Source organism: Primulina tabacum, chromosome 15, assembly GCF_025594145.1.
Source record: "Primulina tabacum isolate GXHZ01 chromosome 15, ASM2559414v2, whole genome shotgun sequence".
Classification (NCBI taxonomy): Eukaryota; Viridiplantae; Streptophyta; class Magnoliopsida; order Lamiales; family Gesneriaceae; genus Primulina; species Primulina tabacum.
In genome coordinates this window covers 24617755-24632957 of record NC_134564.1, presented here as the reverse complement: position 1 = coordinate 24632957, position 15203 = coordinate 24617755, and the positions used below count along the sequence as shown (strand labels likewise).

Below are 15203 nucleotides of genomic sequence, written 5' to 3'. Positions count from 1 at the left end.
AATAACAACAATATTTCATAAAATGAACAATATTTAGTTAACTGTAAAAAATATATTAATCCACTTATATGGAAGCTACCACACCCAGTGAAATCTGGATCATTCCGACGACGTGCGACCAAATTTTCATAGCTTCTAAACTTATTTTCGAGATCTTTTCTTAATCCACAAAGTACTTTCTCGAAAGCTATTCTATCCCATGGATAGTTAATAAAAATATCAAAATTATTAACTAATCTAATCCAAGAATGGTCCAGTGTATCATTTCTATTTTTTCGTTGTCGACCCAATACACCTGCCACGAAAAAGACTGGTCAATTTCAACTTCTCCACGTCTATCTATTCACCTAAGTCATTCTCATACTCATCCATTCTAACAATGAAATCCCCCAATCATATACTGCCTCTTCCATCAAAATGCCTCAACCTAAATTCATCTTCATCAGGTATCATAGGGTAAAATTTTGAACAATTTAGACCAGTGAGTAGACTATACTCTAACAATGAAAACAATAAAGGTCGTTTACGATATACCATCCAAAATTCATCACATCCACTGTCATAATCTGTCTACTCATCAAAAACCACAACAATTGATTCGAATTGTTATAATCTTTAGCACATATAATTAAATTACCAAATTGCGTATGCTGGACCAGATATTCCATTTCTTCTCATTCAAAAATGATTCTATCTTCTTACAAATCTCAAAATATTTTGATTCTAAAGTTAACTTACAATCAAAGAATTGATCCCTTCCAAGTTTCGTGGGGAAGTAAACCTGCAAAAAAAACAAAAATGTTATTAATTGTCAAAATTTAAAATTAAGTAATGTTAATGTAGTGCCCAAATTCAGTACACGTATAACCCATGCATTTGTTTAATCATTAAAGCATTTTAATTAATTTTAAAACGAGTCTTAGTATTGCATGATTTATTTAAATGCATTATTTTAATTATTCATGTTTATGTGATGCACGTTAAAATATTTTTCAAGTTTCATATTTCAGGCGATTATTCGAGGCGGGATCGAGGAAGAGACCGGTGACGATTTTGGAAATTTTATGCGGTATTTTATTTTAAGTCAGGAATGGGGCGTTTTAAATAATTTATTGAGTTTTAGCATTTTTAAGCTTAAATCACTTATTTAGTAATTTTGAGAGTTTAAAACTTTTAAACTTTTTATTGTGTGGGTGTTATTTTAATTAAGGAGCTATTTAAAATTAATGTGTATTTTACTTTAATTAGAGGAGAATTAGCATTTTTAAATTAGCATGTTAATTATTGAATTAAGCATAATTATCTCCCCTTAATTACCTAACGCACGCACACACACCACTAACACACACTAGACACGTAAAACACACAACACACACACATGTTTTATATTTTTCAGAATTGTTTTGAGAGAAAATGCTAGGGTTTCTTGAGTATAAGCAGCCGCCCCCTTCTCCATTAATTTTCAGCGAATTTTCGTGTGTTCCCTTCAAGAATTTTAGCGCCACAATCGTCCCGGATCAACCTCGCTTCTATCTCCGCTTCGGTGATGCCGTTTCGGTAACGTTTGATATCATAAGGCACATATAATCTCTCTTTTGCTACGTCGATCATGTCATATTATGCGTTGCGTTATTTTATGCGTAAAATCCATGTATGATGTTCATAGTTTGAGCGGATAATTGATTGGATCGATTTTGAAGGAAAATTTTTAGATCTAAATCACGTTTTTACTGTTCTTCTTAAAACTGTGAATTTTCGGTCGAGATTTTGAGAAAACTTTCAACGCAAAAAACGTAGAGCTTTTCGATACCTTCGATTTGATATATGATTCGAAATTTTTGGACAAAAATTGAGTGAGTTATAGCGTTTTTCGTGGGACTGCTCAAACTGCGACTTTTACGTAAATTGTGTTCTTGAAGTTTAATTGTTGCAGGCTTCGTTGGGAATCGACGGGTGATCGTTGCTGTGTCTAGGTATGTTTAGTTCGATGATGGGATGATTTTTGGTGTCTCTTTTCGTGTCGTTAGGCACCAAGTGGAATCAAGAGTCGAGGAGGAAAATGGTGTCGAACTTCGAGTTGTGTCATTAGTTGTGGATTGTCACACTTGGGAACAATTATAATGGCTTACTTGGGTTTGGTACAATGTCGTGACGCTCTAGGACGGGTCTCGAGGTGTCGAGTCACGGTTGGGTGATCGAAATAGGAAGAGGAAGCCACAAGCACTTGAATTCTCGTAGGTACGCGTTCACAGTAGCTACACGGACCCCTACACGGATGAGGGCACGGGGTCCGTGCCTTTGTGTTTCACTTAGTGTATTTTTCCAGTGCCTACACGGATGTCTACCCGGACCCTGACACGGGGTCCGTGCCTTTGTTTCCCTTCGGTGTATTTTTACAGAGTCTAGACGGACCTTCAGACGGACCCTGACACGGGATCAGTGTCCACCCCTCCTTCCGAGTTCTTCTCACCCGAACCTACACGGACCCATACACGGAGGTAGGCACGGGGTCTGTGTCCTTCATATTTTGGGAAAATTAATAGTATGCTTTGAGGTTTGAGGTCAAGGTTTAATACAATGATTTACAAAGTCGAGTCGTGAGAATTTTAGAACGTCCTAAGGAATTGATTGAGCTCGTAAGTAAGTATGATATTTACGTCTAAGTTATGCAAGTTAAGTTTATGAATTCATGTAGTATGTTGCAGCAACGACCCCAGTCGAAGTCCAACGAATCCCTCAACGCCAAGTAAGTATGTTGACATGCAAGAAAATATTTTAAGTTTTTTGAGGTATGCTAAATGTCTTGTGACCAAATTGAATGGGTTTGGAAGTCGGTGAACGTGGCCGATGATCTCTCCACCCCGTTAAATTATGAACGGGTTAGATCGTGGTTGGAAATCGTTAAATTATGAACGGGGACCAACCAGCCCGTTAAATTATGAACGGAGATCTCATGTATGTGGCAGTGGATACGTCCCTGTCAGCCCAGTACTGTGGTTTGTCTGATCAGGCGTTTATTATGTATGGGTCACTTACTTTGAAACATCCTCTACGCAAGACGAAGTCATGTATGTTCAAGTATGATCAAGTATGCAAGCATGTTTATGAAAGCTTTTAAGATATGGCACATCTATGTATGTATGCAAGTTCAAGCTCATTTCAATTCCAAGCTTCAAGTATGTATGTTCTATTTTAAAGTTGCATGCGATTTTATTATGTATTACTTGCTATTCTCAGTTTATACGTGTTGAGTCTTTAGACTCACTAGACTTGATCGATGCAGGTGAGGATGATCATGTTGAGACGAGGGGTGGGGACCAAGGGGCAGGCTTGGACTGAGCGGAAGGCTAGACCCGAGGACCGCCCACGTTATTTTAAGATTTTAAGCATGAAAATATTAATACTCTGATTTTATGTTTGATGCGAGATATTTTTATCAAGCGCTTCTTTTAGCAAGATTTTTATTGGTGATGGATGATTCCAAAGATATTTTTTTATGAACGATGTAGTGACGACCGTATTGATTTATTTTCGTATTCAAGAAAATTTTTAATTTTTCCGCAAATTTTAAGTAGTACGAGTACGGTCTGTTACAGTTAATGTAACAAATTGTTCGAGTCACTGAGATTTGGGTGGAATAAGAGTAATTCATGTAGGTCGAGCACTTTTTTTAGGTCGAGCTCTTCACACCTGGGTCGACCCAACCCAAGGTGTGAAGAGCTTGGGTCGAGCTCTTCACACCTTTCACACCTCGACCCAAGTGGGTCGAGCTTCACCCACTTGGCTCGTGCATGAGCAAGGTGTTAAGTTGCGACCTAAAATTAAATTTAGGTCGCGGTTTGTGTGCGTGTGTGCAAATCGTAAGAAATCGACAAATAGATCTATAACACCCTAATCGAATTTATGATTCTAGCTCTACCCAACCAAAAATTTCTTACCAATACATGATTCTCTCGTTGGATTTATTGCAGACCAATATGTTGTAAGCTCATTGTTACAATCTACATTGAGAAACCAAACAAATTTGAAAAAAATTGAATTGATGCGTAGAAGGACAACGATAAGAAGAAATTGAAATTGTGAAAGTTGGGAAAGAGCAGAGTGAGATGTGAGTTGAGTAGAGTGGGGTGGGGATGGGTCATGTAAGTTTTTTTATTTAATTAAATTTTACATTTTATTATATATAAAATAAAATATTTTATATAAAAAATATTTATTATATATAAAATAAAAATAAATACACTAATTAAAAAAATTAAATTTTAAATAAATGTAAATAAAAGATAAAAAAATAAATTACATCCGCGTCCTTTTTTAATAAAGACTTCGAGCACTCCCGGTTTCCTCCTTTTCCCAGCAGAAGAATCCCTAAACCCTCAGAAACGCTTCCCCCAAACCAGCTTTCCGTCGCGATTCCTCTCCCTTGCGCACCCGACCACCGCGCGCCGCCCAGTCGCCGGAGAAGAAGCACAACACAGCTTAGAAACTTCTTCCTACATCCCTAGCACTCTTTTTCCTGCGCTGAAAAAGAAGAAATCAGAGCATCGAGCTCTGTTCTGAGAGCTGTGCTTGCGCAAGTTCTTGTCCCATTTTCCGGTGAGTTTTAGCTTCGTCTCTTTGGTGGATTTGTGGTATTTTGAGTAGGGATTGAAGCCTATATGTTTCCCCTGTTTTCTGGCTAGCGTTTAGCTCTTTCCGGCGAGCCACCTCCTCGGGACCACTAGCTGCTAGTTAAAGCTTCGATCTTGGCATATTCGGGTCCGAACTCCCTGCTCTTGTTCTTAAAAGTAAGCTGCCAAAATCCGGGTTTTGGTCCGCTCCAATTTAATTCGTTTTCATTGATTAAATTGTTCTATATTCACTTATATATTGGTTATATACTGTAGGTTCGATAATTGGAAGATTTCGAGGTATAAATTCGACAAGTCTGTAATTTTGTATCGAATTAGTTTGTGCGCATAGTTGAGAATTATGGTTAATACAATGATTATTGGAGTTGTTGTGATTTATTGGTCCAGCTTTAGTGCCTGATTGGAACCTAGAATTAATCATTTTTTGAGCTTCGATGAAAATACGAGTAGCATTCGGCTTGATTTGGCTCTTTTGCCTCTTATTAGTTATTACTAGCATTCCATCAATGACTTGTTTCAGATGCAAGCTGCATTTGGAGATAAGAGGATGGTTTAATAGCTAGTATCTTTGCCACAACAATATATGATTCCTTGATTTGCGTTTGCAGTGGTTAGATTTGCTTAAAGCATGTTGAAAGAAACTGAATGGACTATGAGCAAAATTGACAGAAAGTTCTTTCAAAAAAGGGCTAGAGATTATAATTCGGATGAAGATGGTGAATACGATGACTTAGGGGTCGAGGAGGAGAATGAAGTTTCAGAAGACGAAGATGGCGGAATCCAGCCTGGTGTAACAAAATTTACAGAGGGAATTAAAGCTTTTAAGTTGGCATTTAAAAAAATTCTTGCTAAGAAGAGCGGTGAGGATTCGAATGTGTTGGTAAGCTGAATTTCTGGAACACTTTATTTCTGCTCAACGCTGTGTTTAGGTTGAGGGAGGTATATATATTTGTATCACAGTAAAGAATTTTCTAGTATATTAGTGATTTATTCATTTGTTTTGTTAAAAGAAAGTGTATTTCTTTAAATGATGATCGAAGACTTCGATGTCTACTATAGAGTGAAAAATCTTTTAATTAAAATAGAGCTCTAGAGGAATTAGAGTACGAACTCTGAATATGTTTTGTTTGCAGGGTCCTGTGTTGTCTGCTCATAAGAAACTTTTAGGTGAAAAACTTGCTGAAGAAGCGGAAAGGAAAGTAAAGGGGGAGGCAAAGAAAGAGAAGCGTTTGGTATTGGGTTTTATTGCTTTAGACTTGGTTTAATGATGTACCTTGTTTTTTTCCTACTTGCTCTTTGATTGATAACGTTTTGTTGTTTATCGATTCTTTTGATGAGAAGCAAGGTGAGAAGGGACATGTGAAGCCTAATAATTATTTGGATGCCCATGAAAAGTTTCTATTGGGAGTGGCTACTAAAGGAGGTACAAATTGTTTTGTTGTTTAAAATGACTGAATGGGCTCATTTATTTTTGTCAAGAGACTGATTTGATCTCATCATTGCCATGTGTACTGCTGGGTGTTCAGTGGTCAAGTTGTTCAATGCTGTAAGTTTTCGAGCCAACTTTGTACCTTTACCTTCTAGTGCTCATGCTTTCGATTTTCTTCCATTTTTGCGCTTGTTCATAGCACAATTTGCTGCATTTTGTATCTCTGCTTTGTGCTTCACACAGGTAAACAAGGCACAAACTGCTCAGAAAGGCTTAAATCCCTCGAGAACAAAAGATGAAAAAAGTATGTGATTACGGTTAACTTTCTATTCAATCTCCCATATACTTGGTTCTTGGTATTTCTCTCTTTGTTCCACTTATATTTCTTGGAATGATGGAATCCAATTAGAAAAATCTTTTATTTTTATTTTTTTCATTATTTTCCAACATATTATATTTCGTGGAATGATGGAATCCAATTAGAGAAATCTTTTATTTTTATTTTTTTCATTATTTTCCAACATATATTAATTCTTCATATTCAAATATATGCTTGCTTTACGAATGCGCAAGTCTATAGGTTTTTTGTATGTCAAAAGTAAAGCCTTGTTGATTGTAGAATCATATTGAAGACTTTTCGGTCAAATAGATTTGTGATTTTTGATAGTTAGTCTGAGAATTATAATGTGTAGCTGATATCCATTGAGGAATAGAGGTTTATATGCTAAAATACTTTATTATTGAACTGAAATTGGATCGTATGTTTTGGAATATGAAGTCATCCCATGAATTTCAATTTGTTTAGAACTTGAGATAGGTTTGAGAGACAAACTGTATCTGAGGTGTTGAGAGTTATGTTTGTAGTGTGTACAGTAAATTCTGAGGTTGGTGTGACTAACTTGAACAATACCAGAGGTACTGTTTGTTTTATTTGAAGATGAATTACGGGTTTTTAAGAATTTGGGTTTTTTTCCTGAAAGACCAAATTTTTACTGATGACGTCATATCATGTGAGAGTGCATTGGGTTATTTAAATTTTTAATAGTTTGTTATGGTATTTTGGAATTTCAAAATATAGTTTCATCGCATTAAAATATAATATAATAATTGTGTTGTTTTGAGAAGGGATGAAAACATGGTTGTCAAAGTTGTCCAAGGTGTTGGGCGCAGCCTGGCATGGTTCATTTTGGGAAAATGATAATCTCTTGGAAATGAAGTCACATACCGATCCATTATTGATTTTTAAAACAGATATAAAACACTATCTTTTTCATGTAATTTTAATGCAAATAACTATCAATCTATGCGATGAATGAAATACCAAAGGACTTTTTTCCGAAGTATGAATTAGCATTCGGTGAGAATTCAAATCATATTTTTTCTTGCATTATCTGATTTTGTTGCAATAACCATCATGGAAATATGTAAGTAATGACGAAGCGGAGGAAAGAAGCCTTCTTTTCGGAGTTGGGAAAGACATCGTCACAATCTGCCCAGGCTGCTGCTAAGGTTCTGGTTATCTACTCATTTACCATGTGATTAAGCATTTTTTTTGCCGGGAGCCACCAAATTCCTTTGGTTCCTGATTGGACTTTATTGTGGTTTGAAATCTTGCAGGTTGGTACACCCAGTGGTCTTATGGATCAAGAAGCTCCATCTTGGGCCCCTCTGCGTGATGATTACATGCTAACACACCCCAAGTTGAAAGATTGGGATAAGATGCAGGTGAGCTTTTCTTTGGTCTTATGTCTTATCACACCGTGAATTTCTTGGGCTTCAAAACCACCTGGTTTGGTCCTTAAAGTATTGCTTAATAATTTACCCCCGTGTTATGATAATTTAATTTTGGTCTTTTTTTAGATTTTCGGACAGGAAGACTAGTTAGTTAATATCTGATGTGCGCAGTGTTATTGAGAGAATTGTTGTTTAGTACGTGATATCCTACACAAATAATAAGTTAAAACATTGAGAGCGCTTTAATAGTGACATGGTTTATGGTAAATTTGCTTTTCAAACTTGACATATGATAAATATGGTTGTGTAGGTTATGTTATGCTTGTCAGAGAAAGTAGCATGACAAAAAGGGGGTTGATTGGGTAATTATTGATGTTTAAAAATATCAAATTGATTGGTTGCTGGAAAAGAGTAGTAGAACCTTTTAGGACTAAAGATAAAATCCATGATTTCCTTAGTAGGTAAAGAACAGAACTGTGATTGTCTGAATCCTCGGTCATTTATGTTATATGAATAGACGGTCAACTGCTCATCGGTTGTGAAAGTTATTTATCTCTGTTTTCCATGTTAAAAAAGCTGGTCGTTTTCTGTGCTTTCAGGATACAAATGTTGCTGGTGACTTTGGGAGACAATCAGCCACAGATTCATCAGATGATGATTAATAGTTTCGACTCCGAATAGGCTTAAGATTGGTGTATTTAGCTTGCATGGACAATGGTTTAATGAATGTTTGTTTGTTGGCAGCAGTAATCTCAGTGAGGCAACAGAAATTATTGCTGATTTATTTTAAATTTTAAGCTCGACGAAAGAGAAGAAAAACTGCAATTCCTTTTTCGTGGTAACCATTCACCTGCTTATGAATATTACATACTCCACGTGTTATGCTCATCTCTACTATGATAATATATGACCTTCCTACTATATATTGAAATGAATGGTTTTTTCCTTGTCAAAAAACAAAAAGAAATGGATGGTTTTTTGAGTTTTTTCAGAATTATTGTTGCCCGATCCTGAACGGATAGATAGCATCTAGAAAGCAATTTGTCAAGTAGTACCCCCGCTTCTTTTAATGGTTTTTTTTAAAAAAATAAAGGTTGAACTTTAAAATATATTTTTCGTGATATTTTAGAAAGAATTTCAAATAATTATAGAAAATTATATATCTTCTAAATTATTGAAAAAAAAGGTTAACTCCGAAAAGTTAATTTTCGTAGGTCCTTTGATTCAAACGGGTTTTAAATCGAGAGATATGTACGAGTAGATTAGGATTCGAGAGAGAGGACAACAAGACCAATCTTCAAAATATATTTTCACAATATTTCATTGAGAAATATGTCTTCTAAATGGTTGATTTTAACTTTGGATGCTTAGGAAATTTGAAAAAGTGAATCCAAGCTCAATATTGAATCTGAACGTTTTCTTCATATTAACAGCACAACTTAAAGATAAAACCAACAAGTGACATGTCAAGCTGCTGCTGCTGCAGAGGGCAACTAAAGATATAAAATGAATGAATATCACATGTTCAGTCATTGGATTTTTTAAAACATGCTAACTTCGTGAATCCATGAATTATTATGATAAATATAAAATATCATTTTAAAAATGTATAATAGTATAATAAATAAAAGACATTAGCTTCCGATTTTCTAATTCATGATATCTTGTAATTTTCAGGCGAGTAGTGATCTATATCTTGGTTCCTAGCATCTTCTTTTTGGCCTTCAGTTGATGAAACGTTCAAATCACAAACTCCAGAATTATGCCGTTCCGTGTACATATTTAATAAGATATACATATGCGAGTAAAATCATAATCTACAAAGGCAATACAAAGGCAATACTTATAAGTGACATAAGTTGATTATGCAATCGACAATAGTTTTTTGTATCACATTTCGATCTTTATATTTTCACCTTCTTCGTTCATATCATCCAAGGATTTTCTTTTTTATCAGTAGGCGGTGAAGATGTTTTTGGCCACCTTTTCTTAATATAAAACTGAGGAATTCTCACGATATTTCTATAAGTGAATACTTTGAGGACATGAGAACACAATAAACCATCAAATTCAAACTACAAAAAATCTTATCATCAGAGAAATCATATGTAAGAGTATGTTGATATTGTTGACTAAAATGTGAGATCTTATAGTGGGATATAGATTCAGATTCAGTAACAGCTTCTAGCTTTGAATCATGCACCTTGCTCAACTCATTTTGAAATAATTGAAAAGTTTCATGCGTGTAAACACTTACTACTTGCTTTAGAATTTTTACCGGAAAGAAAAGTACATGTGTATTATTGTTTGTCCGCAAATCATCTTTCAACTCTTCATAGCGACAACCAACAATCAATCTCCGAAAATGTTGAAAAAATTGTAACAAATCCTTCTTATAATTTACGTAATTTTTCAAAGCGTCATTATATTCTCGCTGCATTGAGTAGTAGTCATATCTGCACAAAACGTTTGCCTTCCATATACAAGCGCCCATTCTTCCTTAATTTTAAACATACTTTCAAGCCATGGATATTTACTTTGAAGATCATATTTATTCAACATTTCTTGTCATGCTGTCAAAAAATCCCTTTCTTCCTCAAAGTTATATACGCAAGAACTGAAATCTTTTGAAAACTCTCTGAAGTTTGAGAAAACAACACTAAGATGTGTTGCTGCATTTTGATAAATGCCAAATGCACAGGCGATGGTATGTTTCAGGTCATTTTTCCACTTAAGCTTTTACCATAGCTGCATCTTGATCGGTGTGAATTGTTGCAGGAGTTTTTCCATTCATAGCTGAGCACATGTATGAAACAGCCACATGAAAGTTTAACCAGTTTTCATCATATAACAATGCTACACCAAAAATTATAGTTTGCTTATGATGATTGACACCAACAAAAAGTGCAAATGATCTTTTCTTCTTTGTTTTTCCTATATGTTGTATCAAAACATATCACATCTCCAAAATACACATAGTCAACTATCATTTGTCCATCTACCCAGAAAATATTAGTTATTAGATAGATCATTGCTGTCAACTTGAATCGCATAAAATTTTTTGGATCATCCGATTGCGTCTGTTGCAAATATTCAAGTATATCTCCAGTATCTCCTGTTTGAGTATCCATTGTTCTTTGTGAGTGCAAATAATTCCTATATTAATCATCAAGAATAAACCCAACATTTTCACGACCACCAACTTGACTAAATATAACTCAAACCTGTTTTTGGTAGTATCCCTGACTTGTCAATATTAGATATTTGTGATGCTTGTCTGGTACTTATATTTCTTTGAGATATCAATATGTGCGACTTATTCGGACTAACCAAGTTACGTCCACTATGAGAAGCAATAAAACCAACAACTTTAAATTTACCATTCTCACGAGCATTAATTTTCATTTCTGCACAACAACCGGTTCTTGTTTCAGGGTGATGAGACTTGATACACATGACATCTAGTTTATCTGTTCTTCTTTGACCCCGACATGATCAACAAAATGTTTTAGCTATAATATAATATTCTCATTGCTATCCTTGTGACATTCCTGTCTTCTAATGCTAAAATCAACGCTAGCTCTTTCACAATTATTGTAAAAGTACGTTATATGCCCCTTCTTCACTCTCGAATTCCATACCAACTTGGGGAATTCTTGTATGTAAAATATTGGCATGAAAATCATTAAGGACGTTGTCATAAACTTCTTCATGAGTATTTTCCTCTTCTTTATCATCATAAATAATGTCTAATTTATTTTTTTCTCGATCAAATTCCAACCTACGAAACAGTAAGATTGTCTTTCAAGATAGTATTTCTATCCATTAGTCCTGCACAATTCAGTATCTAATAGAAATATCATCTACTTATATTTTCGTTCATAATTATACTAAATTTAGTATTATAATAAAAAATAAATATTTAAAATAAATAAAAATAATAATATAATCCCAAAAGTTACGAATAAATTAAATTTTTTTATTTTTATCTAATAAAAGATTTCGACTTTCCGTTTGTTTTCAACAATCAAGAGTATCTCACGTAACATTCAATCATTCAATGTTGGTATCCTAAGAAAGAAAATTGCATATACACAATCATTCAATGTTGGTATACTAAGAAAGAAAATTGCATATACACGTATCTATTATAATTTCAAATAAATAAAAGATAGTCGAAAAATTAAAATCTATAAATAAAAGAGATGAATTTCCAAGGGAAAAAAAGGATATATAAAATAATGTACCTTAATGATAGCAATTAGTAGCAACAACTTCTTGAGTTATTAATGTTTAAATTGAGAAATTAAAATATTGATATCCATAATACCATATTGATTATTATATTATAATTATTTTGCCACGTTTCGCGTAAATATATGTAATTATGTATTTAAAAATATAGATATTATTATGGTGTAAATAGTTTTTAATTAAAATAAAATTTATTTAAAGCAACCATTTTTATTATATTTCAATATTTTCATAAAAATTATATTTTTTTATTGTTATAAAGTTAAGAAGTGACTGAGATATTAATTGGTAATTTGAGTAATAGATGATATAACTGTTAAAAGTAAAAATTTACTGGTAAAAAGCAAAAATTTCAAACTCATAAAATATATTAAACTATACACTTTATAAAATTTTCTCTCTACTCAAATGTCATTTTCTTCACAAATTGAGAGACCTATTTATAGAAATTCTGTAGAACCCGTAAATCGGACTACGTATAAGTCATGCATAATTCCTAGTATTTAAATTAAAATGATTTTTATTGCATGATTATTTAAATTCTTTTCTTTAAATTTAATTATTTTAATGCAGTAGTTTAGTTGCTATCTTTTCAGTTAAATAAGTGAGACCGGACTAGAGTTGGAGTTTTGAGGTAAAATTTAATATTTAGAAATCATTCCTAAAATTTATTTAAGATAGATAATAAGTTAATTTAATGTAAAAGGGTGTTTAAGGAATTATTTAAGTAATTTAATTATTTAGCCATGCATGCAAGATAATATTATTCCATAATTAATTTCTTAATTCATTAAAATATTTAATGGAAAGATAAAACACTAGAGATTTAAAATACAATATTTAAGCAATATTTACCCACCCATTTTATTCATAATTTTCGGCCACCTCATATTTTTAAGGATTTAGCTTTTTGAATTACAACTCAACTTTGATTCCTTTCCATATCCATTTCATGGTAGATAATCCCTTAATTTTAAATCCTCATTTAATTAATAATCAAGCAATTTCCTACCCTACTTTATCTAATAAAATCGGCCCTCCCTTATTTTTAAAGATTTTAATTAGTTGGACAACTCATTCTTTATTATCTTTCCCTTAATCTTTTTCTAGGAAGATATTCTCCCCACTTTTAAATCACCAGCAAATAATTAATTAAGCTATTTTCTCCCTTGTACCTAGACTCAGAATTCGACCAAGTGCACCCTCATTTACCCCAAAATCTTTTATTATCACCATCATTCCTTATCTCACAAACTAGAAGATAGAAAGAATATTTTCTTTCCTTTATCTAACAACCTTCCCTCATTTCACCTAGCCATTCTCCCTAGCCCATTCTCGAAATTTCAGAGAAAATGTCAGAGTAAAAATCGTGAGGAATCAGTCCAGAGAACTAGAGTAAAATAAGAGAGAAAGTGAGAAAAGTGAAGCACTCCGTCTCCTCCGCGCCGCGTCGTGTTTTCAATTGTTTTTCGTTCAAAACAATTTCAGGCATGTCTATATTTCTTTCACTATTCAATCAAGCCATATTAGTATTTTTAAAAACATCATACTCATGATTTTATGAAGCAAAAACCGAAATAAGGCAACAACGTTTCGAGAATTCTGCACAGATTTCATTCGGGTGCTCTCCAAGCTTCACGTTTTCTGCTGTTTTTGATGGTTCAGGTGCTGGTTCGATCCTAGGCTCCCAGGGCTGCCCCTAGGCATGTACTAGGGTGTGTCAAGACCACGTTGGTCCATTAGTTCAAGCCCCATGCATGCTGGAAATCAGAAATGACAGTAACTACCCAAGCATGCCCCTTTTTGCATTCGATTTTCTTGGTTGCTGTCAAAGGTCGATGTTTCTGATCTTGGCTGCCTTAGGGGCTATAGCCATGGTTAGAACATCTCCTTGTTATGTATAAGACATGACCAAGTTGCCCTTTTGAGGCTTGGTCCACGATGGAATCGGTTTTCAAATCAAAACAAGAACAGCCCCTTCGACCCCTTGCAAATTCTGCACATGTCCTTTCGGTTTTGGTGGTTTGGGGTGGACCTTGGTTGGCCTCTGGCCCTTAGCCCTGGTTCACACCATACCTCTTGATGTCTAGATCATGCCATGGTCAACCAAATGGCAACTGGAATGGTCCATGACAGCAAGAACGATTGCAACAGCCCACGCGCAGGTTTGGCTCTCGGGTGGGAATTTTCGGATGATTCATGGTGTGGTTTGGATGGTGGCTGGCCTTGGGCCCTTAGTCATGGTTCAACCCATACCCCTAGGATGTTGGTAATAGGCTCTGGTCGGTGGTTCAAGCTCCAATGGCTGGTAGTCTCGAAAACGACTCAAGGAAACGAAAGCGCTGCTGGTGTACTTTGTTGACAGCAAGTGGTGTTTTGGTTCAGAGGCTCGTTTGAGTTCTTGGTTGGCTTTTAGCCTATGGCCTTGGACTGGACAATACCTCATTGAGTTAAGAAGGTCATGTTTTTGGCCGTTTGTGATTTGGTCAAGTTTAGAAGTCGTACGAGAATTTACGGTGCAATGTGCCAAAATGACTCTCGAAAGAGCGTTTCATGTTTTGGCCTCCATTCACCAAAATTTCGACTTGTACCATTTTAGGAGCATTATTTCATCATTTTAGGGGTATTTTAATCATGACTAAATGATGGTTCGGTGTCGGTTCGGGTTGGCACGAAGTCATGATTAAATACTAAGTCATTGGGCGTAATTGTCTCGTCTTTGGAGTCAATCACAAAGTTTGGTCAAGTAAAATTATTTGCATATTTTTCATGTTAGATTTAAGTCGCAGCGAGCCTAGGAACGATCTAACCCATTCGGTAAAATTAATACAGGATATTTAATTACGTTATTTAATTATATTACGTGCATAAAAATATAAAATATTCATTTTTGAGATTTATGCGATATTGCTTGTGGCCAGTTCACTTCATGGGATCATTACTTCACCCGGTGGTCACTTACCGGTTCAGTTCAGTTCAGTTACACCCAGTATACTGTGGCATTAGTCTGATCAGACGATTATTACTTCACCCGGTGGTCACTTACCGGTTCAGTTTAGTTCAGGGGCCACTTGCGTAGAACATAATCTCAACATAAAATTATGACATGTTATTCTATGACAGGGCTCGATTGAGCAAACATTTCATTTATGATT

The 15203-nt window shown here is 34.7% G+C and overlaps 1 protein-coding gene across 4 annotated transcripts; it reads left to right on the top strand.

The window, feature by feature from the left end:
• Positions 1-4352: 4352 nt before the first annotated feature.
• LOC142527452 (uncharacterized) lies at positions 4353-8682 on the top strand. 4 transcript variants are annotated; one of them, XM_075632262.1, is made up of 11 exons: positions 4353-4596; positions 4683-4787; positions 4887-4910; positions 5240-5511; positions 5765-5863; positions 5973-6054; positions 6158-6177; positions 6304-6364; positions 7490-7569; positions 7678-7785; positions 8394-8682. In XM_075632262.1, exons 4-11 carry the CDS (start codon positions 5260-5262, stop codon positions 8454-8456), a joined length of 765 nt encoding a protein of 254 aa, XP_075488377.1. In that variant the 5' UTR covers positions 4353-4596; positions 4683-4787; positions 4887-4910; positions 5240-5259; the 3' UTR covers positions 8457-8682. The 4 variants fall into 4 exon arrangements, with proteins under 4 accessions (XP_075488377.1, XP_075488378.1, XP_075488379.1 ...); XM_075632263.1 differs by having other exon boundaries at positions 4353-4600; XM_075632264.1 differs by lacking the exon at positions 4887-4910.
• Positions 8683-15203: the final 6521 nt, after the last annotated feature.